The sequence below is a fragment of the Neovison vison genome, chromosome 5 (genome assembly GCF_020171115.1).
Source record: "Neovison vison isolate M4711 chromosome 5, ASM_NN_V1, whole genome shotgun sequence".
Lineage (NCBI taxonomy): Eukaryota > Metazoa > Chordata > Mammalia > Carnivora > Mustelidae > Neogale > Neogale vison.
In genome coordinates, this window is record NC_058095.1 from 65,883,284 (window position 1) to 65,909,185 (window position 25,902).

Genomic DNA, 25,902 nt, shown 5'->3' on the forward strand with positions numbered 1-25,902 from the left:
CTCTCCCAGGTTACCAGAGAGCCATCTAAGTAATCTGTTTTGAGATTTGGCGTTTTTTTGAATCCAAGACTGCAATCATAAGATCACTGAAAATTTCGTACCAAGTCTCAAATACATATTTACATGGTATTATGTCAATTTCTTTAAAAAAAAAATTCCTGTGAGTGTATATTGGTGACCTACAACAGAAGCGCTTACTCTGTCATATAATATCTTTCAAAGCCTTGATTTAACGATACGGAACACTTGCAACTGTGAGATTATACTCCACAGAATACACAGCAAATTTGTTTTAAATATGCCTCCCTTTTTCTAAACCAGCTCTGTCAGACGGCCTCTGTAAGGCTCTAAAATGAAAACTGAGGTTATTTTAGGCTGATTCCCCCGAATCTTACTTTGTTATTCAGAATCAAGTAATTAAGAACATGTCACTTGGTTAAAAATGACACTCTGTGAGTCCTGAATGTAAGGAGCTTCCTTTTTTCCCCCTAAGAAATAATTCTGGGAGAAATTAGTATCATATCCAGGCATATTAATTTGAGATACATTAATAATTTTATAATATTAAGTCTGCCCCTTCTGGAATGGAGTATAGCTTCTCCATTATTTTAAGTCTTATTTTAAGAACCTCAAGGAGATTTAACACCTTTTACCTTATGTCCTATAATATTCTAGTTAAAATTATTCCTAGATATTTTACGTTACCTCTGCACTGGATTTTTTTTTTCAATTTCTACCATTAACTAGTTATTTCTAGTACAGGAAAAAGCTATTATTTTTTCCATATTTATCTTATATATAAAACATTTTTAAAAATGTTACTTACAAGTTACTTACAAGTGACTTACAGTCACTTACAAATTCCCTTATTCGTCGGTCTAACTTTTCTTTTCAATATTTAAGCCAAAGATGTTTTTGCCTTACTGCATTGATACCAAAGCAATGTAAAATAATAATAATACTTCAAGTTTTATACTTTTTCCAGGACTAATTTTGTGAATTTATATTTTGAGGGAAATGCACCGTTTTTGTATATATTGTTATACACTGAATTCCTCATTTCCTTCGTATCTGTAACAATAGATCCTCACTTATTTTTAATATTTTTCCTCTTTTCTTTAATCAGAGATCACGTCCATTATTTGTCTTTTCAAAAAACTAGTGTTTGGTTTGACTTCTCTTCTTTACAGTTTTATGTCTTCTACCTCATGCCTTTCAGCTTTTAACATGATTATTTCTCTCTTTTTTCTTTTGCTTTTCTCCTAGTTTCACAGGTTGACTATTTCACACAGACGTTTTCAGTCCTTTTTCTCTTATGGTAATAAAAGCGTCCGTGATCATACATTTTGTGGTTACAAAACCTCACTCCCTCTGTGTATTTCTAGATTATTCATAATTTGTTTTGACCTTCTCTTGGTGCCGAAATTATTTAAACACCATGTCTCTGAATTCCAAAGTAGTTTTTTAAAAAATAATTATCTTTTTATCATTTATTTTGTTGGATTATGATGACAGATTATTGCATTTAAAATAGGAATTCTGTGACAAAGTACATGACCAAGTCCTGCAAACAATCCTAGACCTAAAGAATGTATATTCCCTGTTCCATAAATGTGTCGAATCTTTTATTTATAACTTCTATGTTTTTGCTTCTTTTATTTGTTTGTTTCAGAGGGTGAAAACAGGCAGCCTGCAAGCTACAGATATGTTTTATTTGGCTGGCAAAGTCCTTTAAATGTATGAATCTCAATGCCTTTAGGCAAGGCATGCATTCTCTAGTTCACTGTGCAATTCCCATCATCTCTGCTGTCTTACACCCAATAATTCACATATTCGTGCTACGCACGTGGTCCCCGTGGGCATCCGAGTTAGCAGTCTAGCTTCCCTGGGCTGTCAAATTAGAAAGACCACATAATTAACATCTTCTGGTACAGTATGGATTTTTTAAAGAAAAAACAATGCATCTTTTATTTCCAGTTTTTGTTCTATATATTTTGTTGCTTAAAGATTAAAGATGGTCACATATATTTGGTTTTTATCGGTATGTAATATCCCTCTTTTTCATGTTCAGTGTTCCTGTTCTTACTTTCTTCTCTGTGAGGCACTGATATATGTCTCCTATTTGTTCTTTAATTGGTGAATTTAGCTTAAGAATATTTATCGTGGGGCTTTTCTTTGGCTTTCTTGTTTCTGCTTCTTGTTTCTTATTTTGCTTCCTGTTCATTAACTCTTCTTTCGTTCTCTTCTCCCCCCATCACTTTTGCTGATCTGATACTGCTTCACTTTATTCCTTTCTGACCGGCTTACCAGGCATTACCATCCTCAATCCCCCTTATTTGGGGAATACTATGCATTTCTTTTCTGTTTGTGGTTACTGGCCATTCTTAATAGTCCTAACCAAGCCTTCATCACAAGTAAACCACCATGGCCCCCTTACTTCCTCACCAACAAAGGTGAGATTAATTTTAGAGTGATTTGATCTATGAAGGCCTTGAATGCCCCCACTGCAATTGTGGGTTTTGCTGAGCTACTCTAGAATTTTCAGTTCTGTGCCCTTGTCTAGATTTTCCCTGAAAGTATGATCTTTTTTTTTCCCCCCAAGAATCCCGCTTTACAGTTACATTATGAATTTTCGGCTGCGTTGGCCTCCTCAATTTATATCCCCAATGTCTCAGGCTGCACAATTCACTGCTCGTCACAGTGTCTTATATGCTTGATCTTCCTCTGGCTTAAGGTTTCTGCTGATCCAATTACCAGTATCTAATTGGTCATTTGAATAGTTGCTCACGTAGAGTATAATAAATCCTTCACGTCTAAAAATATCCTTTTTTATTCTGATTCATTAAGGGATATCTTGGCAGGAGAATTTGTAACTGGCATTCTTTCTGACGATCTAGCTTTCCTACCTTTCTTCCCTACTTTATTTCTCTTTTGAAGGCAGGTCCTCCTCCCACTGAATTAGCTGAAAATATCAGCTGTTTGCTTTTGCAGCCCCCCTTTACAAGCTTAGATGCCCCCTTGACCCTGCCAGAAATTCCACCTGCCCCAAGTGGAACTTGACTCCGGAACCAGTGCTACAAAGCAAGGACCAGGATGCTTACCTGGTCGCCGGCAGCTTCGGCGGCTGCTTCAAGACCAGGATCCCTGCCGGTAGGTCGGGTGCAGCCTGCACTGTCTTGGCCCACGCACAGAGCAGCAGCCTCCAGCCTCAGCCGATGCTTTGTGAGAGTTTCGGCACTGTTCCGGGCTGCTCTATCTCCAACGTCTCACTCTCCAGCCCTCGGACAATTCCACAGCAACTCAATATCCATTAAAACTGGTTTTTCTTCCTACATCAACCCAGATCAGCTCCTGCGGCCCCGTGAGTAAGAACCCAGGCTGATATGGCTGCGTTTAGAAGATTCCAGATCCTTCTGGTCAACAGTCCCGACCAACTGTCCTAGCTGTTGGTGCGTGAGCATTTCAACGCCATCCTGATTCCCCTCAAAACTGACCCATCTTCCTGTCTAGAAGTTGGCAGAATTTTTATCTTTATTGCTGCAGTGGAGCCATTAAATTATGTCTTTTTCCAGACTACTGTGAGTCCTTTAATCTGAAGCCTAAAATCTCCTTCAGCTTAGGTTTTCTCCTTTTATTTTTTACGTCTTCTCCATCCGTTCCTTTCCTCCCTTCCTACACTGGTCTCTCAAACATGTTACCAATTTCATGATACCAGTATCTTTGTGTCTGACAAGATATCCTTCCAAAAAAACTAATTCAGTTCTCAGTAGGGGCTGTTATCATTTGTGTTTGTTTCATCTGATCAAAGTTTCGAATCAGGAACAATAACTCTTTGAGTTACTACTTTTTTTCTGGTGGATGCTTTCTTCTGTCTCTTTGATTTAGCTCTGCTCATTCTCAATGTTCAGCCTGAGCGCTGTACCTCAAGTTATTAAATCCCCCTCCAAGGGGATCACACCTTTTCATTGCTAAAGCTGGGTTTGGCCTTCGGCACCGAGACGTGTCAGTGTTTCTTGGACAACGGCAAATCCCCACATGGAGGGCATGGAGGTTTTCATTCGCGAGCCCAGCAGTGCATGGACTGGTACACTGGGGCCTCCTTGGCCTGGCTGTGGGGAACGTTCCTCTCTGATCTCACGTTTCTGAGACTTCATGCAGGAGAAGCACTCCCTGCCGACTTCTAGCTCCTCAGATGCATAGGACCTGGGGCCCCTTCAAGGGCTGAATGTGGGAAGGGGAAGGGGAGCTGTTAACACCCGCACACTGTGGCTTTCACTTTACTGAAAATCATTTCTGTTGTAAGCAGTGGCCAAAAGACGGGACCAGGCCTGTACTACACTAGCCATATACCCAGACTTCTGACCTAAGGCACGCGAGAGATGGGAAGGACAGGAGATTGTGGACTCTGCTCTCTTCTCTCGGCACCCTTTCCACAGTCTACTTCTCAGGCTTCAAACAGCCATTCCAAGTGAGCAATTCCTAAATATTAATCTCTAGCTCTAAGATTTCCAACCATCTGTGTACTCTCTCCATCACGATGCCCTGGCATGAATGTAGTTCAGACTGTTCGCATCTGACAAATCTTTCCTAAATTCTCGAAGGGGCCAAGCCCAGTGATAGAGGTATAAATGTAGGAAAGTATGTGACAGCTATGTCGGGAGATGGTTGCGATACAGCAGGGCAAAGAGAGTAGAAAGAGAAAATGTGAAACCTGGGGAGCAAAGAAGGGCAGTGGCCCCGCCCATAGGGTCAGGGAAGGTGGCCAAGGAAGGGATCACAGCCACGCTGTGTCTTGAGGGTAGACCGGGAAGAGCAGTGAGGACAGGTCACTTTGACAGAACTAACGGACTTGTGGACAAGACAGTGGAGCAGACAGATGAAGCCACAAACCAACAGACAACATGTAATCAAACTAAAGAGCACACCAGTGTTGCTAAAATTAGGGAGGGCTAATCTCATTCTATAATCTTTAAAAGCGTCACCCTGAGAGAGAACAGTTTAGAGGATAAAACTCCAGAAAGATCAAGGGCAGGGCCACAGAGTAAAAGCAAAGGAGCACTGTAAAAAAACGATCTTATTGCTTTCCACGCCTCCTATGAGAACAGAAGCATCCTGGGGGAAGAAGGATGGATATTTAGTTGAAGGGAAAAATACAGACCATCTCTACTGACCAGCAACCATTTTGCCCTGCTACGAATCAGCAGCAGTTTAACAGAAGGTAACAGAACCATTTAGATGTTCCTTTGGGCTACAACTTAAAATTTCTAAGAGTGAATTCTTTAGGCTGCCTCTGTAATTCTCTTCCTGAGCCTCCTGGTCTCAGTGTCTCTCAGGGTCTCTCTCAGTGTGTCTGTATGTCTGTCTCTCTGGCTCACTCAGTGATTTTCCCAGTCATCTGGTCTTAATACATTGTCTTTAGTTCATTCTTCTTTTTTTAAAATTTTATTTTTAAGACTTTTTATTTATTTATTTATGAGAGAGAGAGAGAGAGAGAGAGCGCGCACAAGCAGGGGGAATGGCAGAGGGAGAGGGAGAAGCAGATCCCAGGACCCTGAGATCATGACCTTAGACGAAGGCAGACTCTTTTTTTTAAAAATATTATTTATTTATTTATTTGACACAGAGAGAGAGATCACAAATTGGCAGAGAGGCAGGCAGAGAGAGAGAGAGGAGGAAGCAGGCTCCCTGCTGAGCAGGGAGCCCGATGTGGGACTCGATCCCAGGACCCTAAGATCATGACCTGAGCCGAAGGCAGCGGCTTAACCCACTGAGCCACCCAGGCGCCCCACAGCAAGCAACTCTTGATCTCAGGGTCGTGAGTTCAAGCTCCATGTTGGGCATGGAGCCTACTTAAAAAAATAAAAGATAAATTTATAAGAGAATATATAGGATAATGAATGAAGACACCACATTCTGAGAAAGAAAGGCTCAGTACTAAAATCTCTGTGGATTTTCCCCTAAAGTAATGCAATTTCACCCAATTTCACATAAGATGTTTTCTGAAACAAGGTAAAGTGATCCAAATACTCATATAAAAAATAAACAAGAGAAATCTACAATGAAGAGAACTCGATTCACCAGACACTAAAAGATTCCATGGCCACAAAAACTGAAATCATGTAATCAATGAAGCAGAATGCAGAGACAGCAAATATATCCAAAAATATGTAAATATCGAAACAGATAAAAGACAGTGAATTCAAATCAACGAGGAAAAGAAATGTCACTCAGTAAATGCTATTGAAATAACTGCCAAATGTTTTAAATACACTTTAAGTCATAGACCAAAGAACATTATAAATGGATTAAATACAAAAATATCAAAAAATGGAATGTGAAACCAAAAACATTTGACCTTTGGGTGGGAGAAATCTTTCTAAGCCTAGAAATAACATAAGAAATCCAATGGAAAAAATAAATCTCCATTATTACAGTTTTAGGCTTGTATATTTCCAAAACAAACAGACAAAGCAAAACATAATAATCAACATGCTACCAGAAAACCCTGCTGAAATGATCTGCAATGATAAAACAGAAATGGGTTCACAGTGTTAACATACCACAGAATAAATGAGAGTAACTTAAAAACCCAACTGGAACACTGAGAAAAGTTAGAAATAGATAAATCCCAGGAAAAAATGACCAATATATACACAAAATTCAGTAGACATGCAAATTAAAACAATGAAGTCCTTTTTTTGCCTAATAAGTTAGGGAGAATTACTAAGGGTCATGATAATGCTGGTGAGGCTGTCATGAGACCAACACTTTCCTCACAGCTGTACGTATTATATAACACTTGTAGAAAGAACACAGAAGTATGTATCATGAGGTTTATAAACGATCTTATATTCTGGCCAAGTAAACATCTACTTACGAATTTAGTCTAAGGATAGAGTCAGAAAATTAAACACAGATTATTTATAGGAATTATTTAAGATAAAGAAAAATACTGAATCCAACAATAGGAGGATTAAATAAATTATTGTACTAGATCCATTTGGAAAAAAAACAAAAACAAAAAAATGAACAAATTACAAGTTTAATAAATATGGCCTTCCCTTTTAAATTTTTTTTAAAAAATATGGTACTAGAATACAATAGTACCATAGTACAACAGACTGGAGATGTAAAAATATCTGGGAATATTTAATGACATGAAAAAATCTTATTATTACACTAGTAAATAAAGAAGTCAAGATAGGAAATGGAATATAAGATATCGTTTGACTCTCTGAGAGTATGTGTGTGTATTGGTGTATAAAAGGCTCCACAACCATACTACGGAGAAATGTCAAGAGTCATCTCTTGGCATAATCTTGGCAGGATTATGACTGATTTTTATTTTCTGGACACATGTCTTTCGTTTCTTCATTTTCTATAAAACAAGATGTATTATTTACATAATTAGGTAAAATATTCATTTTTTTTTAAAACAAACAAACACCGAAACAGATCCCCTGGTCACCTCTCTTCATGGGACATATTCCAGCACACTCTGGATTCAACCTACACATTTCTTTGGCTCCCATCCCTCCTTAATGTTCTGGCAACATCAAAGACCTAGCTAGTCCTTAGAACCCCGGATTCTTTCACAACTCTGTTTCTAGGTGATTGCTATTTCCTCTGCCTAAAAGCCCTCCTCCACCCTCTAACAAAGGCTCCTTCAACTTTTAAGACTGGGTTCAAATCTCCCTCTTCCGTGAAATCTTTCCCAATGTCCCCAGGAAGAAATACTGCTTCCTGGTCTCTGAGTTCCACACCTCTCTGCTTAGGGCACCACAGTGAGGTGAGTTGTGCCATATAATAAAGTTTTACTATATAGCTTCCCCTGTGGTGGACTGACTGAGGTCACCAACGATGCCCACATCCTAATCCCCGGAACTTGTGAATACTTTACATGGCAAGGGGACTTTGAGCATATGATTATGTTAAGGCTCTTGACTTGAGGAGATTCTCTTGGATTATCTGGTGGGCTCACTGTCATCACAGGGTTGTTGGTTTTTTTTTTTTGTTTTTTTTTTTTTTTTGCAGGCAGGTCAGAGGCAGGAAAGGGAGACGTGATAATGGAACCAGAGGTTGTAGCAACGAACTGGGAAGATGGCGGCAGGTTGCAGGTGGCCTTGAAGGTGGAAAAGGCAAGGAAATAAATTTGCCCTGAAGTCACCAGAAGGAACATAGCCTTGCCAACACATTCCTTCAAAATTTCCAGCCTCTAAAACTCTTAAAAAAATAAATTTGTGTTGGCTTAAGCCAGTAAGTTTGTGGTCATTTGTTATAGCAGCAAGAGGAAACTCATACGATCCTTGAATATCTGAAAAGCGCACTGGGGCAGGCATGGGGAGGGGAGGACAGTGGACCCTGGAGTTGGGGAAGGAAGCACTCTGTCAACATTTGGTGATAAATGAAACATTGTTTACCTCAAGGGAAATGACTGGAAAGAAGTAGTGAAAAGAGACACGGGAGGAGAAAGAAAAAGAGAAGGGGTTCACATGAGACATTAATATTTATTGTTAAATTTTTTTGTTCCTATTTATTATCATTTTAGAAAACTCATTACCTTCCAAGCACTGTTTTAAGAATGTTATACTGTTCTAAGAGCCCCTTTAAGGAAGTGCTATTATTCCCATTTTACAGGAGGGAAACCAGAAGGGATTACGAGACCAGCACACACACACACCCGCACATCCCACAGCTAGAAAATAGGGAAGCCAGAAAAAGAATGCAGACATTCTGGCTCCAGAGCCCATGTTGTTAAATATTAAGAAGAAAAAGCTGACGCACTGAGGGATTTGCAGGAATTTGCACCTGTACATAAGCCAAGGGGAATAAACTTAGTTTAAGTCAGGCTGAATGCATTACAGAAACATTCTCTATTCGATGTACCACATTTTGTGTGGTTCTGTTTTCAGCACCAATTTGCATCTGGATTCAAATCCAGATAGGAGGCAGAAGGGGAGGTTTAAAGGCTACAGGAATGCTGCTGGGGGGTGGATCCGTCATGCAACCCACCTTCCCACCCCTGTCCTGCGGAAGCCCTGAGCTCACCATGGTGAGAGAAGCTCCAAGGCCTCTGAGAAGCACCAGTGGTGTTCTCGGGGGTCAGGAATGCTGGTGGGTGACCAAAGGTGGGCAGTAGCACTAAACCCCAGGAGCCAATCAGTCATGGTCCCCAGATTATGGAGCAAGGCTGGCGTGGTAAACACACCCTTAGAAAGACTCCCACCCACGCTCAGTAAGATTTGAAAGGAAAACTTGGCATTGGGACCGATGGCTTTCAAGTGCAAACTACTGATGGTCCGTAATACTGACCGACAGAAAATCCAGCCCATGAAATAGAACACCAACTAAGGAAATCCAGAATTCTGAGAGCCAGGATAAAGAGATGAATATAATTCTTTGGAAAATTAAGAGACAGGAAGGAAGACAGGAAAGATCGGCAGTAATAAGGAAGCTGGAGAAATAATGGGAGAAAACTAAGCTGAGGTAAAGAAAACTGTTGAGAACCCTGAAGGGGATCGCTGAGCAGCAGGCGACGTGAATGAAGAAAGGCCTATGGTCTGAGTCCAAGGCGCCCAGGCCAGCTCAGAGCAGGTGTTCTCTGCCACCCGGCTGGAAGTGGGGAGTTCTGCCGGCCTGCTGATGGGGCCAGAGTCAGGAGCCCAGCCAGGGGCTCAATCCTGCTCTCCAGGAAGGAGCACTTCACTGACAACTGGCTAGGGCTCCCCTGGTGGAGGGAGCAGAAGAGGGTAGGGGAGGCTCAAGGCTTTCAAGAGGCCCCATAAAACGAACCATTTGCCTGCTGTACTCACACCGACTTCTGACACCAAAATGTGCAGGTTTTCCTGCACTGACGGCTTCTCTGAACTCTCTGGACCCCCGTGCGGTGTCCTCCAAATCAATTCTGACATTGACCCTAACCCCCTGCAGTTAGCACAGACCCCACAAGTTCAGGACGATCCCCACTACAGGTGCCAGTCCCAGGTCCCAGACTGTCGCCTGTACTTCTCATCAACCCGTTCGTTACCAACTGGGGGTTTCCACGAGCCCCACCTGAGGTTTGATAATTCGCTCTAACGGCTCACAGAACTCAGGACACAGTCCACTTACTAGATGATCAGTTTACTACACAAAAGACAACTCAGGGTGGCTCAGTGGGTTAAGCCGCTGCCTTCGGCTCAGGTCATGATCTCAGGGTCCTGGGATCAAGTCCCGCATCGGGCTCCCTGCTCAGCAGGGAGCCTGCCTCCTCCTCTCTCTCTGCCTGCCTCTCTACCTACTTGTGATCTCTCTCTGTCAAATAAATAAATAAAATCTTAAAAAAAAAAAGACAACTCAGGAACAGCCCCAGGGAAAATATGCAAGGTCGGGGGTGAGCACGGGGCTTCCAAGCCCTCTTGGGGGCGCTCCCTCCCGTATCCTCCTTGATGTGTCTGGAATTCTCCAAATCCCACCATTTAGAGAGGGAGAGAAGTAGGCTCCCTGCTGAGCAGAGAGCCCGATGTGGGGCTCGATCCCAGGACCCTGGGATCACGACCAGAGCCAAAGGCAGAGGCTTTAACCCACTGAGCCACCCCGGTGCCCGAAGATTTTTATTTTTGAGAGAGAGAGAGAGAGAATGAGAGAGGAGGGGCAGAGGGAGAAGCAGAGTCCCACTGAGCAGGGAGCCTGACACCTGGCTCCATCCCAGGACCCCGGAGTCGTGACCTGAGCCAGGCAGACGCTTAACTGACTGAGCCATCCAGGGACCCTTCATTCTTTCCTCTTTCTTAATCACCTCCAATTCCTGAGTGAAAGTCCCTACCAAGGTGTCAAATGCTAAAGCAGAATGCCGCAGAAGGTCAGGATGTCAGGGAAGCTGTGAGGGGCGCGTGGACACACAAACACACACACACAGACATAACTTCCTCCCCACCGCACACATTCTGCTAACCTCCAAAAAGAAACCCTTTCACCCCATCTTTGGGCCAGCACATAAGTGCAGCGAACGTGGGCACGCTGTAACGTACTCGCATGGAAAGGCCGCCAGAAGAGACCAAAACTTACCTATAAACGTATCATTTTCATGACCTATGACCACTATGAATAGACTCTTTGTTTTATCTGTTAATGAATCAGAAGGTTAGACTGCTGATAATTTAACCTTCCAAGAATCATTTTTTTTTTTAATTTGGCTGCTGCTAGAGAGAAAAGCAGGACCAATTAGAGGGAGAAAATGAATTCTCTGGCAGATAAAACAAAGGGGATTTTCAAGGGCTTGGGAGGTTGTGGGCACTGGTTCTTCATCATATATAGTTTCAGGTCAAAATTTATGACCTTACCTTCCCAGGTTTATCATAACCCCTAATCTTCACACTGACATGTAATTAGTTCAATTTAGAAATATGAGGTTGGCAATGAAAGGAGGATAAAGAAGCGAAGGGGGAAAAGCCTGATTTTTCCAGAAAAGGGGTTAAAAACAAGGAATGGGGCAAAAGGATATGGGTAAGAGAGTATTTAGGAATAGGTGGGAATTGTAAAAACGCAGAGGGCAATGGAGCTGGGGGCCTGTTGGGCCTCTGGGATGGGGGTGGCGCCCTGTGCCAGGGCCCCCGGGAGCGGCTGGCCCACAGATACTGGGGTTATCTTTGTAGTGGTGTGGAATGTGGAAAATCTCTTTCTGTGAAACAAGCTTTTCTGAAGTTCATAACATGAAGTGATTTTTTTTAAATCTCAGTTTTTAAATATTTGGCCAACTACATCAGTTTTAAAATATAAAGACTACCTTCTGAGAATTAAAAAATTTCCAGGAAATACAAGGGATGGGTGCCACCGAGTCACTGAACCCATGCTTTTTTGCTGGGGCCTCTAGGGAGCGTTGGGGGCGGTGGAGAGGAGTTAGGACAAGCGAGTGTTCTCAGGTAGTTCTCAGTCAGCTGGAGAAGATCAGGCTGTCTCGCCAGGTCCACGTGAAGGGGGACACTGGAGGGCCTTGAAGGCTGGGTGGGAAGTGGGTGGGCACATGGGGAGATGGCTTCTCATGAGACACAGCTGTGAGTGTGTGGCCGCGACGGGCCGAGGACGCGTCTGGTGGGAGGATGATCCCAGGGAGCGCGCTCTGTCATGGGACGGCAAGATCTTCAGGAGGACACGCTCAAACCTTCAAGATGCTCAGTATTTTCAGGCCACTCCTATGACATAGGCTGGTCTCATCTGATTGGAGCCATATGAAAATTTTAAGAAAATAAGGTTGTCTGGGTGGCTCAATGGGCTAAGTGTAGGAGTCCTGATTTCCCCTTGGGTCACAACCTCATGGGTTGTCAGACGAGCCCCACGTCAGGATGCCCGATTGGTGGGGAGTCTGCTCAAGGATTCTCTCCTTCTGCCTCTCCCCTCCACTCACACATGCACTCTCTCTCTCTCTCTCTCAAAAATTTTAAGAAAGGAAAACAGAATTCAACAGGCTAGAAATACCCTTCCTAAGGCACATTTGGGAGACATGCTCAACAGAGAAAACCCTAGTCTCCTCTGCTCACAAAATACCTCTCTGACTTAGAAAGTTTAAAAATCTAAAATCATAATGAGGCCTGGCTGACCCAGCGGGTGGAGCGTGGGGCACTCCTTATCTCAGGGTCGTGGTTTGAGCCCCACATTGGGCGTAGAGCTTACTTGAAAAAAAAAAGTATAAAAACAAAATTATAACATACCGAAGTTATCAAAGTTCAGAGTTAAGTTTGCACACACACTCTTTTTCATATATAAGCCAACAAGGAACGAATTAAAACTTAGGCTAATTCATCTTTCATGTTAAAAAAAAAATCCAAAAGGGGTACTAAGAAAAACGGGATTTAAAATGTTATTATAGGGGCACCTGGGTGGCTCAGTGGGTTAAGCCTCTGCCTTCTGCTCAGGTCATGATCTCAGGGTCCTGGGATCGAGCCCCGCATCGGGCTCTCTGCTCAGCAGGGAGCCTGCTTCTCTCCCTCTCTCTCTGCCTACTTGTGATCTCTCTGTGTCAAATAAATAAATAAAATCTTAAAAAAAATGTCATTGTGAGGCAAAACTTTTCAAACCCATGACCTCATTATGTCTAACAAGAAAAATAACATCAGGGGTGCCTGGGTGGCTCAGTGGGTTGAAGCCTCTGCCTTTGGCTCAGGTCATGATCCCAGGGTCCTGGAATCGAGCTCCAGGTCGGGCTCTATGCACAGTGGGGAGCCTGCTTCCCTTCCTCTCTCTCTTTCTGCCTCTCTGCCTACTTGTGATCTCTGTCAAATGAATAAATAAAATCTTAAAAAAAATAAAGAAGAAAAATAACATCAAGATAAAGTCTGAAAGGCATTTGAAAAAATTCAACAATGATTTCTGATTTTAAAACCCACCATATATGCATGAAGGATAATACCTTCATTTAACAGAGGCTGTCTGTGTTATCACTGGGTTTTAACTTTCTACGAGTTTATAGTTTACACAGAGGACTTTTACATCCCCTATTTCTCCCCCAGATCTCACACTTTGTTCACACTGTGAATGTGACCTTCTTACAGACCACTGTGTTGGGTCATTACTAGCATAAAGAAAGCTTCTGTTAGATGAATGGATAAAGAAGATGTGAGACATACACACACACACACACACACACACACACACACAGGAATACTATGCAGCCATCAAAAGAAACAAAATCTTGCCATTTTCGAGGATGTGGATGGAACTAGAGGGTATAAGTCAATCAGAGAGGGACAACTGTCACATGATCTCTCTGATATGAGGAGTTTGGTGGCAGGGTGGGTTGGGAGGGAAGGAATGAAACAAGATGGGATTGGGAGGGAGACAAACTATAAGAGACTCTTAATCTCACAAAACAAATTGAGGGTTGCTGGGGGGTGGGGGGTAGGGATAGGGTGGCTGGGTGTTGGACATTGGGGAGGGTATGTATTATGGTGAGTGCTGTAAAATGTGTAAGCCTGATGATTCACAGACCTGCACCCCTGGGGCAAATAATACATTATATGTTAATTTAAAAAAAAGAAAGCTACTATTAGACACACACACCAACCCCAACGTATATACATACAACATGTACATGCACATGCATATTCATACATATATGACATATCATATATGGGTATGTGCATTTCTAAGCTGTTCACTGAATTCTCATTAGTTTTAATAGTTTTTCAGTTAACCCTCCCTGCTATTTCTGCAAGAAAATTATTGTACCAGAAATAATGCTAATTTTGTCTCATTCAATAAATATTATTATTTTAAAAAATTATATAGCTTTGGCTCGTCTATCTAGAAACAGTGTCCCATATGGGGACCGCTGTTATTTTCCTGACCTTTACAGGAATGTTTTCAGTTTCCTGTTAAGCATAGTGTGTGCGGCTTTCAGACCATTTTATTTATTATCTTAAGAAAGGATCCATTCATTCTTATTAAATGTTTCTGAGGTAGATGTTAAATTGTATTAAATGCATTACTGACATGAAGTAAGATGAAAGTTTTTATTTTCTCTTTCAATTTACTTTCGGTGTGAATTTATATAATGTTATTGTACTTTTAGTTGGATTAAATATGGCTTATACTTCATCTAGGACTTGTATATTAACATCAGGAAGAACGTACTCCAGCTTGCCTTGTTAGCTCTATCTTTGAAAGGCTTTGGTATCAGGAAGAGTATTAATAGACTAGTACTACTTATATGAAAACAAACGGGAATGCTTTCCATCTTTTATGTACTTCAGAATTTTTTCCAAGTTTCTATTATTTATCACCTTTATAATTCTGGCTATATTTGCATTTACTTGTCCTATGACAATAGATTTAATATTTTTCTGCATAAACTTAATGTTGGCTCATTTTTTACCCTAACCTCATCCTAAGCAACATAGATTTGATGTAATAGATATAATTTTCTAACACATTTTAAATTCATTATTAAATTAAGAAATAGTCACGTGTATATACCTTAAACTATTACCTGTATCTTCCATAGTACAGTAATCTTTGGAAAACAATGCACTAGATAACTTTAGCATGGAAATTATATCTTTTGTACTTGAGAAAGTTTACCTATTAAACAATCAGGTTCAGGATAATTTTTGGAGCTTTTAAGTTACTTTGTGATGTCTTCCAAGATTACTTTTCTGTCTGAGTGTTCTATTTCTTCATGAACTGATTTTAGTAGTTTCATTTTCAATTTCATCAAAATGTTCTAATTTTATTCTATTTTTTAAAAATATCCACATCTTTGATTACATACATTCTTACACTGCAAATTTTGGGCATTTCTGTTGTTTTGTCATCAGTCTAACTACAGTTCTATCTACTTAATTGTTTTAACAAAGAACACACACTGAGATGTTTCAATTCAAGTGGGGTTTTTTGGTTTATTCATTCAACAAATACTATGTGCCAAACAAGTATCAGGCAATGTACTAAATGCTGAAAGTAAGAGAAAAGTGAAACAGACACAATTACCTGTTTCATTAATTTTTACCCTTTCAAAAAACACCTTCCTGTTTTCCCAAATTTCTTTTCTTGTTTATTTCCTAATTTCTGAGTATAATAATTGACTTATTTTCATTGTTTCTTTTTGGATATCAAAAAATTTCAGAGGAATGAATTTGCTTACTTCTAACTTTAGGGAGAACTTTACAATAATTTTTTAATAAATTATAGTTCTCAGTTCTATTTGGGTCAAACTTTTCCAAACGGGTTAAGTTTTAAAAATTTCAACTTTTATTACCTATAGTTCTATTGCATTATGATCGCAGAGTGCCGGTAAAATTTCCCTTAAGAGATTGTCATGAGGTTTTCTGGTACAGAACAGATCAACGTTTTAACCATCCCATGAACAATTTAGAAAAACTGTGTAGGGGCGCCTGGGTGGGCCCAGTGGGTTAAAGCCTCTGCCTTCGGCTCAGGTCATGATCTCAGGGTCCTGGGATTGAGCCCCACATCGGGTTCTCTGCTCATTGGGGAGCCTGCTTCCTCTTCTCTCTTTCTCTGCCTACCTCTCTGCTTACTTTTGATCTCTCTCTGTCAAATAAATAAATTAAATATTTAAAAAAAAAAGAAAAAAAAGAAAAACTGTGTAAGACATATTGCTGAATTCTCTCCTTTTTACTCATGAGGTTTCTAAAATGCATTTCTAACTGTAGTAACTTCCAAGGTGTGCTAGTTAGTGTGATGAATTACATAACTGCTACTCTTTCTTCCTGAATTGTACTTTTATCAATGTAGAAGGTCCTGTCTGATTTAAGGTACTTGGTGGGTGGGTAGGGGTGTGTGTGTGTGTGTGTGTGTGTGTGTGGTGGGGAGGAAGGTCTTTAACTGATACTATTGTTTCAGTAGACTGACTCAGTAAGTCAGACAAAGCCATGAGAGATATCCACAATTAAATCACCCTTTGTATTACTATCAAGAAATCACCTTAAGAGATGGAAAGTGGGGGTGCCTGGGTGGCTCAGTGGGTTAAGCCGCTGCCTTCGGCTCAGGTCATGATCTCAGGGTCCTGGGATCGAGTCCCACATCGGGCTCTCTGCTCAGTGGGGAGCCTGCTTCCTCCTCTCTCTCTCTGCCTGCCTCTCTGCCTACTTGTGATCTCTGTCGAATAAAAAAAAAAAGAGAGATGGAAAGCGTAAGAAAATCAGGTAGTGTTCTATTAAAAGTCTTTGGAGTTAGATGGGAAATGTTCATCTATTATGTGCCACAGAAGTACAAACTCTATCTAACCAAGTGATGTGGCCGTTTGAATGAAGATCTTGGGCTCCCAATTATGAACTGTAAGAATTAAGGAAAACACAACTTAAATCTAAGGTACATGGGTATTATGACCACTTCCTTCTCCATGTTTTGAAGTCATTGTTACAGAAAGATTACAAAGATCCTGAACATTGAATACTACATGCGTACAAACTATCAATAAGGATGAGGGCAAAATAATAGACATCCTCACATAAAGGTTGAGAAAATTTATCATGCATAGACTATTATTGTATGGGCTCAAAGCAAATATGCTCTAACCACAACAAAACGGGCTCTAGTGCAAATCTGGAGTCCAGGGTAAGAATCCCGTTCTTATCCTTTCCCTGCCCAAGGTCTCTGTTGCTCAAAAACCTCAGCAACCTGAAAAGGCAACCCCCAGAATCACATGGGATGAAATTCCTGTATTATTCATAACAAAATGCTTATGTAAACTACTTTTTAAAAAATATTTTATTTATTTATTTGAAAGACAGAGATCACAAGTAGGTAGAGAGGCAGGCAGAGGACAGAGAAAGGGGGAAGCAGGCTCCCCACCATGCAGAGAGCCCAATACAGAACTTGATCCCAGGACCCGGGGCCACGACCTGAGCCAAAGGCAGAGGCCTCAACCCACTGAGCCACCCAGGTGCCCCTGTAAACTACCTTTTAATCCTAAAATGGTTTAGAATTAAGTAGAGAAGTAGTTAAAAGGATTAAATGGGGGCACCTGGGTGGCTCAGTCAGTTAAGCGTCTACCTTTGGCTCAGGTCATAGGGTCCTGAAATGGAGCCTCAGGTCTGACTTCCTGTTCAGTGGGGAGTCTGCTACTCCCTCTGTCCCTCCCCCTCAAGTGCGTGCATATGTGTGTGTGTGTGTGTGTGTGTGTGCGCGCGTACACACACACACACACACACACACACACACAGGCAGGAGTCTGCTTGCCCGCTTGTGCTCTCTCAATCGCGTGCTCTCTCTCTCTCAAATAAATAAATACAATCTTTTAAAATTACAAGAATTAAATGAGTAGTAATTATATAATTACATATGTGTGTGAGCAATGTTATATATTAATACCTACATTTTGAAATTCCATTTTTAATTTTAGGAGAATTGGACCTATTAAGAATTCAGATCAGGGGCGCCTGGGTGGCTCAGTGGGTTAAAGCCTCTGCCTTTGGCTCAGGTCATGACCGCAGGGTCCTGGGATTGAGCCTCACATCGGGCTCTCTGCTCAGCGGAGATCCTGCTTCTCTTCCTCTCTCTCTGCCTACTTGTGATCTCTGTCTCTCAAATAAATAAATAAAAATAAAATATTTTTTTTAAAAAAGAACTCAGATCAGCCTCATGATTCCAATCTAAAAGGTACAACTGAGTAATTTGTGATCTTAATTTCTAAGTGTGCATCTACATATATGCACACAAGGAGAGAGAATATGTGCTCATAAATATGTGACGATTTAAGAATCACTGTTTATAAATGTAATTATTAAACTTATAAGCCTTTAAAGAACTGGACTGGTTTGTCATCAGACCTAATAGGAACCTAAATACATTAAACTAAAAAACACAATTAAAGATATTTTAAATTTATTACCAAGTTTATAAATGGAACTGAATATTAATCCAAGATCCCCTTAAATAGTGGCTATTAAATTTTTCTTATATAAAAAGTATAAAAAAATTTTTTTTCTTATACATAGAATAACAAGATGCTGACCTTGAAAGCTTAACTATTCACAGTTTAACTGACTTGATTTTAAAAATGAAAGTATCTGGGACGCCTGGGTGGCTCAGTTGGTTAAGTGGCTGCCTTTGGCTCAGGTCATGATCCCAGCATCTGGGATCGAGTTCCATGTGGGGCTCCTTGCTCAGCAGGGAGCCTGCTTCTCCCTCTCCCTCTGGCTCCCTGTGCTCCCTCTCTCTGACAAATAAATAATTTTTTAAAAAAATGAAAGTACTGCCAGAATATGATTTTCTGTAGCATATATATTATATTTTGTTTCCTGTTTTAAGCTACAGGAGGGTGATCTTTTTTTTAGATGCAGATTTTAACCCATTCACATTTATTACAGTGACAGATACATTTGATCTTATCTGGTTTTTTTATGTATTATCATGGATCTTTGATTTATACACCATTTTTAATCTCAAAAGAGCACATTTTCCAAGTATGTCTCTTGGAACATTAGTTCCACTCTGAAATTCTTCTACGGTACAGAACACATCTGAGAAAACTGTATACTATATTCTCTTCTTAGTGAATATTGTAAAAACTCTGATGAATCCTTGAAATCCAAAACTAATGCCAACAGAATCCATTAATTTATATGCTCAAGAAACAGAACATTCTAGCCACGTGCAAGATTGAGAGGCAGACCGAGACAAGGTATGGAGGGTAATGTGGAAAAGACAGAAGAAATTTTGGGATGTTATACCCTTTTTTACCTAGCTAAGGACATTGTTTAAAGTTGGTTAGTCAAGAAATGCAGGTGGAGCGGTGCCTGGGTGGCTCAGTGGGTTAAGCCTGTGCCTTTGGCTCAAAAGAAATGCAGGTGGAAAAAAAGAAGAAGAAGAAGAGAAAGAAAAAGGTCATAAACAATAGATTTCCTTAGAATTCTAAACATTTTTTTAAAAAAGATTTAGATCACAAGTAGGCAGAGAGGCAGGCAGAGAGAGAGGAAGGGAAGCAGGCTCCCTGCTGAGCAGGGAGCCCGATGCAGGGCTTGATCCCAGGACTCCGGAACCATGACCTGAGCCAAAGGCAGAGGCTTAACCCACTGAGCCACCTAGGAGCCCCGAATTCTAAACATTTTTATATGACAATTTCATACAGCCAAGCTGAGCAAATTTTACAGTGAAAAACTGTATAACCACCATCTATATCCCACCTTCGGCATTCTACCAGACTAACAAGAGCTTCAGAAAATTTAAGTATGACTTGCAGGAATGGGGGAGTGGTGTGGGGCAGTGGGGCGGGGGGAGAAGACTATAGTAGTGAAAATGCACTAGGCTCCTCAACTTTCACAGCGAGGGCTGGTAGAGAGCCTTGAAAGCTAGGAAATCAGGAAAGAATACAGGTAGAGCGTATTAGGTAGAATTACGGAGATAAGCACCATTTCTTTGAAACTGTCCCCTCCCCCCAATAAGGTGGGACAACAAATGAAAGGATGAAGAGATGGACAGAGGTATAAAGCAAATGTAGCAAAATGTTAACTGTACGATCTAGGTGACGGATATATGAGTGTTTCCATGTCTTTCAATTTTTCCCGATCAAATTTTTCTTAATACTGACACACGTGTGGTTGACAGCCTGGAAAGAACCTGCCAGTATTCACAGCATCTGGGCTGTCCTCTGCCTGGCACTCCACACAGACATTTCCTGGTCTCTGAGCATCCAGGAGGGGCCATGTGACTGAGACAGGCCCATGAAGCCCAAGGAAAGATAATGTACACCTTTCCTCCAGGCCTGGCCCCTGACTATAGTCACTACTATAGTCTCCTACGGTGTCCTCCGTGAGCAACTTCCCCTCCTGACTTTGGGCAGACCCAGTGCAACTTGGCAGCCAGACGCTGACGGTGAATGTCCATCAGCTTCTGTCTCCAACAACCATATGCTGCCCAGACTTCCCCCGACTCACACTAGACCGTGATGTGAGGGAGAAATCAGCTTTTACTGTCTTAAGTGGCTCCTTAGGGAGGTGTCTTTACCAGTTAGCGTTAACTATAACTAATATAAAGTGGGTCTGAATAGAGGCTTTTACTTTTGTTTTATATCATTTGTATTTATTGTTTAAACGCATATATGCAGGGGCATCTGGCTGGCTTAGTTGGAAGAGCATGTGACTCTTGGTCTCGGGGTTGAGGGTTCAAGCCCCACCCACGTTGGGCGGAGACATTACTAAGTAAAACTTTAAAAAAATAACAAAATAAAAAATGAACACATACATGTAAATTTAAAGTAAACAGTAAGCAAATATCAGCTAGTAGTAAAACTGGGTAAAGCCTACTAAACTCACATTTGACTAAGGCCTCCTTCAGCATATTGGGTCCCTTGGTGTGAATACAAAAAGGCAAAACTGCAAAATGACAGCCCTTCCACTGAATTATATAACCCTACGTGGGCCCCCTCATCCCTTTATACCCAGATGCCTTTGAACCATGCACAACCTGCACAACTAGACCCAGCAGCCCTCTTTATAATGTAGGTACTGACAACCTGGTTGGAAGTTGAAGGAATGTTAACTGGAAATATGTAGGGAGTTCTCATTCTAGCTGCCCTCACTTACAAAAGTTTTCATGTCTCTTACTTGACCCATTTCTCTTGCCCATCCTGCAATACCACAGTAAGTCATAATGACCTGGCTCAGAGGATCACAGACACCACAAAAGAGGAAACCTGCTGCCCCCCTGGCCAACTCCAGTGCTAGAAAAGCAGCAGCAGTCGAGAGCCTGTCTTCTCCTCTGGGTGTGCCCTAGAGAGGACAAGGTGCTTCCACCTGAAAAAGACAACGAGCAGCCTAGCCCTTTTAAGCCTGGGGAGGGGAGGTCTAAGATGGAGATTTTACCTCATCTGCCCTTTCAATGGACCCACCATGCCCAAGCAACTGAGGTCCTGTGGAAGGTAGCCATGAGTTGTGCCACTTGGACCTCTATTCGAGGAAGAACTTAGTATTCCGCTATAAGGACTGCAGTTAGCGGACACCTCTGGCTCTTAGGGCCACCAGGATCCCAGGACTCACTCTGGCTTTTGAGCTGAAGGTATACTCTTCCCAGGCCACCTCCAGCAGTGACTGACCACAACAAGAGCCCTGGGGACTGGCCATTTCTGCCTAGCCGGGGACTCTAATGGGCAGTCTGTTTTGGAGCTCCCCCAATCAGTTGGCTAAGACCTCACCAGATCTGCACAGCTCTCTGAGGCTCTCCCTGCCCAAGCCTGCTACCTCCCTGCTTCCTTTCATACATGCCAGATCTGCATCATGGTCTAAAACTCTCCTCAGTATGCCTGCGTGGCTCAGTCGGTTAAGCATCTGCCTTCAACTCAGGTCATGATCCCGGGACCCTGGGATTGAGTCCTGCATTGGGCTCCTTGCTCAGCGGGAAGTCTGCTTCTCCCTCTGCCTGCCACTTCCCCTGCTTGGCCTCACTCTCTAGCTCAGTCTCTTTCTCTCTGACAAATAAATAAATAAAATCTTTAAAAATAAATAAAATAAAACTCTCCTCACCCCAGCCCTGGCTTCCCACTTCTTTTCGTGTTTGTCAGGTCTCTAACGAACTTCTTTCATTCCTAATTCTGTTTAATGATAATTTTTTAAAAGTAATCTTTATATACCCAGCATGGAGCTCAAACTCACAACTCCAAGATCAACAGCTACATACTCGATTGACTAAGCCAACCCAGAAGCCCCCCCCCCAATTCCTTTTAAAGGTCTTCATTCAAAGAACAAAAGTGATACAATATAAGACCTGGGTAAAAAATCAGACCTACTCTCTCCATTTCCAGCCTTCCTTCTCTCCCCCTTACCTCTACCACTCAATTCTGGACCCCTTGCTCTGACAACCCGTTGAGGAACTCAATGAGCCACAACTGCGAGTGGGAGGCTCCCACCTTGTGCTAGCCCTCATGCCAAAGCAGACTGAAGATACATCCATCTTTAACAAAACTCTAATTTCCACATTTTTTATGCATCCTATAGCATTTCATTACAGCATCAAAAGACCATATTTGATAAGCCGGCAAAGTTTTTGGTATCCCAGAATAATTATACTCACACTTTCAGGCAACACAAGTCTCTAAGATTTTCCAGGTGTTATCTTTACATGTCACAAATCAGATTAAGTTCCTGTTGTGAAATTATATTCATTCTTGAAAAATGCAATAAAATAAGTCCCTGGCATAGAAATGTCCTTTCCCTCTCCAGTCCATTAGAATGTTTTAAGCAACGTCACTTTGGGGCACCTGGGTGGCTCAGCTGGTTAACTGTCTCTTGATCTGGGCTCAGATCATGATCTCATGATCATGGATCAAGTCCTGCATCAGGCTGCCCACACAGCGGGGCATCTTCTCATCCCTCTCCCTCTGCTCCTCCCCTCACTAGTGCTTTTACTCTGTCTTCTCTTGCTCTCTAATAAGATTTTATTCACTCATTTGTTTGAGAGAGAGAGAGACAAGCAGACTTCCCACTGAGCAGGGAGCCCAACTGAAGGCTCCATCCCAGGATCCTGGGATCATGACCTGAGCCGAAGGCAGATGCTTAACTGACTGAGCCACCCAGGTGCCCCTGAATAAAAAAAAAAATCCTAAAAAAAAAAAAAAAGAAAGCAACATCACTTAGAAATCGGAACCCAAGTAACTTCTAAAGGCTCTAGCAAGAGGGGCGGTCTCTTCGCAATTCTGACACAAAGGAAATGAGTTTTTACTCAGACCTGGGCAGATGCGTGCTAATGAGCTGTTTTTAAAATGTTACATATGCTTCACCTAATAAGTTTATCATAGTGCTGTTTATGACAAAGGCATTATTTTGCAAATATTGGTTGTTCTGCCCAAAGAGGTTTGGATACCTGCTGTGCAATTTTAGAGTTAGCCCTATGTAAACTAAGCAGTAACCCACTCTCTAAATGTTTTCTTCATAGTGTTCCCCTGTGGCCAAGTTTTCCATCCAGGTTGTGGTACCAGTACAAGGCACCCCACCCCTGCCCAGCCCCAAGGATACAGCCTAAGGCTGCTCGGCCTCCCTGCCAGGACCTCAGCGGAGACACAGACCAGGAGTCTGCTTACAGGGCTGTCACTTGCCCAAGTCACTAACTCTCAAAGCCTCAACGTCCTCGGTCAAAACCCAATTAAAACATTACACCCTTGAGAACATTTTGAAGAGTTCTGCCTCTTCAAACACATTCTGCCCCAGGAACACATTCTAGCCACCTGCCACTCCAGGATTCCAGCATTAAGTCGACCATCTCTCCCCAATCAGACGAGATGCAGTTTTTGAGGCTAAATTAGATTCCGCTTCCTTCCTGTGACAGAACAGGAATGTTCTGGTTTTGTTTTTAAACACAACCCCGTGGTTATCAGCATCTAAATCCATGCCGGAGGCCAGGATGATAAACCAGAAGATGAAAACGAGAGCCCAGCTGACTGACTCTCCACCAGGCTCGCTTAATTTCTGAGGAAATAAAAATTTGATAAGCCGGCGAAGTTTTTGGCATCCCAGAATAAGCACGGACTATTCTGGGTAAGAAACAGACACAATCAAGCCCTCGGTCTGAGGATGAGTAACAGATCTGCTGACGGGTTGCCGCCTTCCACGCGACTCCAGAAAGTGTGTGATATGCTAATGAGGCACCGCAAAACGGACAATGAACCAGAACACGACTGCCAAGTCACACTTTTCGTCGCAAATGCCCAGAAAGTCTGCGAGAACTGCCTACACGCACGGTACTGGAGACACCGTCCGGGCGGCAGACGGGAGGGGCAAGTCAGATTCCACAGGGCTGTGGGCACCGAGCCCCCCACCCCCGACGCCTCTCTCCCCACGGACCGGGCCTGCGTGCTCCTGGCCACCGAGACCCGCTGCCGCCCGCCCCATTCGCTGCGGCCGGGCGGACCCAGGGCTTCCAGGTACGTGTTTACGGTGAGTGGCATTTCCTTGTCGCGGAACAGGCACAGGTAATTTCACAACCCCATTAGCGCATTCCAAAGGCAAGAATCACACCCCGGCAACTTCATCTTTCCACTGGCCCCCTGGGCGCCCGCGGGCAGCGCGGCGACCGCTGGCCCGCAAGGCGGGTGAGGGAAGGGCGCCGGGCCGGGGAGGGGGCGCGGCGCGACCCCCGCCGACAGCACAGACCTGGTTCGGGATCCTCCGGCCGCCCCGAGTGGTTGCCCATGCTCGGCGGACTCCGGCAGCGGTCGGCTGGCCGGCCTCGGACAAGGTGTCCGCCGTGCTGGAGTTTGCGCCGGCTCGGACTGGCTAGGCGGTGGCGTCCGGCGGGTCCGCTCCAGTCAAAGAAAGGGCCGGGCGCCTTCCAGTTCCCGGCGGCCGCCGGCGGAGCGGCTCCTTGCCCGCGCGGGCGGTCCCGCCCACTTCATCTGCATACCGTCCGCTAGCAGGCCCGCCCACCGCAACTCCAGCCGGCCTGCCCGGCGAGGACCGCCCATCTCATCTGCATAGTGCCCTCCCATCTCATCTGCATATCACCCTGGAGCATCCGAAGGGTTCCCTCCCACGCGTGGGAGGGCCGCAACAGCTGACCGACTTCAGGCCTCTAGGGGCGGACGCTGAGAACTGCAGCTGGACAGGTAGGCTGGAAAAACCCCACTGCGGGGAGGCTGACGCCAAGGGCCACGAGAAAGGCAAGATGCTGCGCGTGAGACTTGAGATCTCATGTCAGGGCAAGAAAAACTAGGTAGGGCTGGCACGGTACAGGCGCTGAAGCGATTTTCTGGGTAAATGAAGGAACGGACGCACCAGCAACTCTCGAGAAGGACGTGAAGACGAGTGACACTTTAACAAACACCTGCCGGTTATTCAAGATGAATACTACCACAAATGATGAAATGCATACTAATCCTTACGGCAACTGTTCTTCTGCGTATCAGAAATGACGAACTTATGGAAATCGCCCTGAACAACTTTCATAGTTAACCTGACAGTGAAAACAGCTAAAAATAAGTAAATCTTGCAGTGAAAAATATTTAGAACTAATAAAATCATGAGTGGAATGGCTAGTTCTCTCTGCATTACTTGGACGCTGTGGCCAAGTTACCTATCAACATCTTAGGTCACCGCTGATCATTCTGCTCCTCATAAAAGGAGGAGTCCAGACAGCAGGACCCCGCCTCTCTGGTCTCCTCTTCTCAATCCCCTTTGCTGGCCTCTCCTCCTCTCCTCTCCTTTTTTTTTTTTTAAAGGTTTTACTTACTTATTAGAGAGAGAGATAAAGCATTGAGAGGAGAGAGGTCAGCAGGAAAAGCAGACTCCCTGCTGAGCAGGGAGCCAGATGCGGGACTCCATCCGGAGACTCCAGGATCAACACCTGAGCCGAAGGCAGTCACTTAACCAACTGAGCCACCTAGGCGCCCTTCTCCTCCTCAACTTGATCTCTAGCACCAGGAGTGCCCCCAAGCCCAGTGATCTATATAATCACCTTGGTCATCTCTTCTCTAACTTGGCT

The 25,902-nt window shown here is 43.1% G+C and overlaps 1 protein-coding gene across 1 annotated transcript in view; it reads right to left on the reverse strand.

Annotated features, from left to right (window-relative positions):
* Positions 1–24,769, reverse strand: part of LOC122907375 (cytospin-B-like) — a 69,702-nt gene extending 44,933 nt beyond the window's left edge. Inside the window, 1 exon segment of the mRNA XM_044250265.1 lies at positions 24,576–24,769. Within this exon segment, the coding sequence (XP_044106200.1) occupies positions 24,576–24,615 (40 nt within the window). The 5' untranslated portion in view covers positions 24,616–24,769.
* Between the last annotated feature and the right edge of the window lie 1,133 nt (positions 24,770–25,902).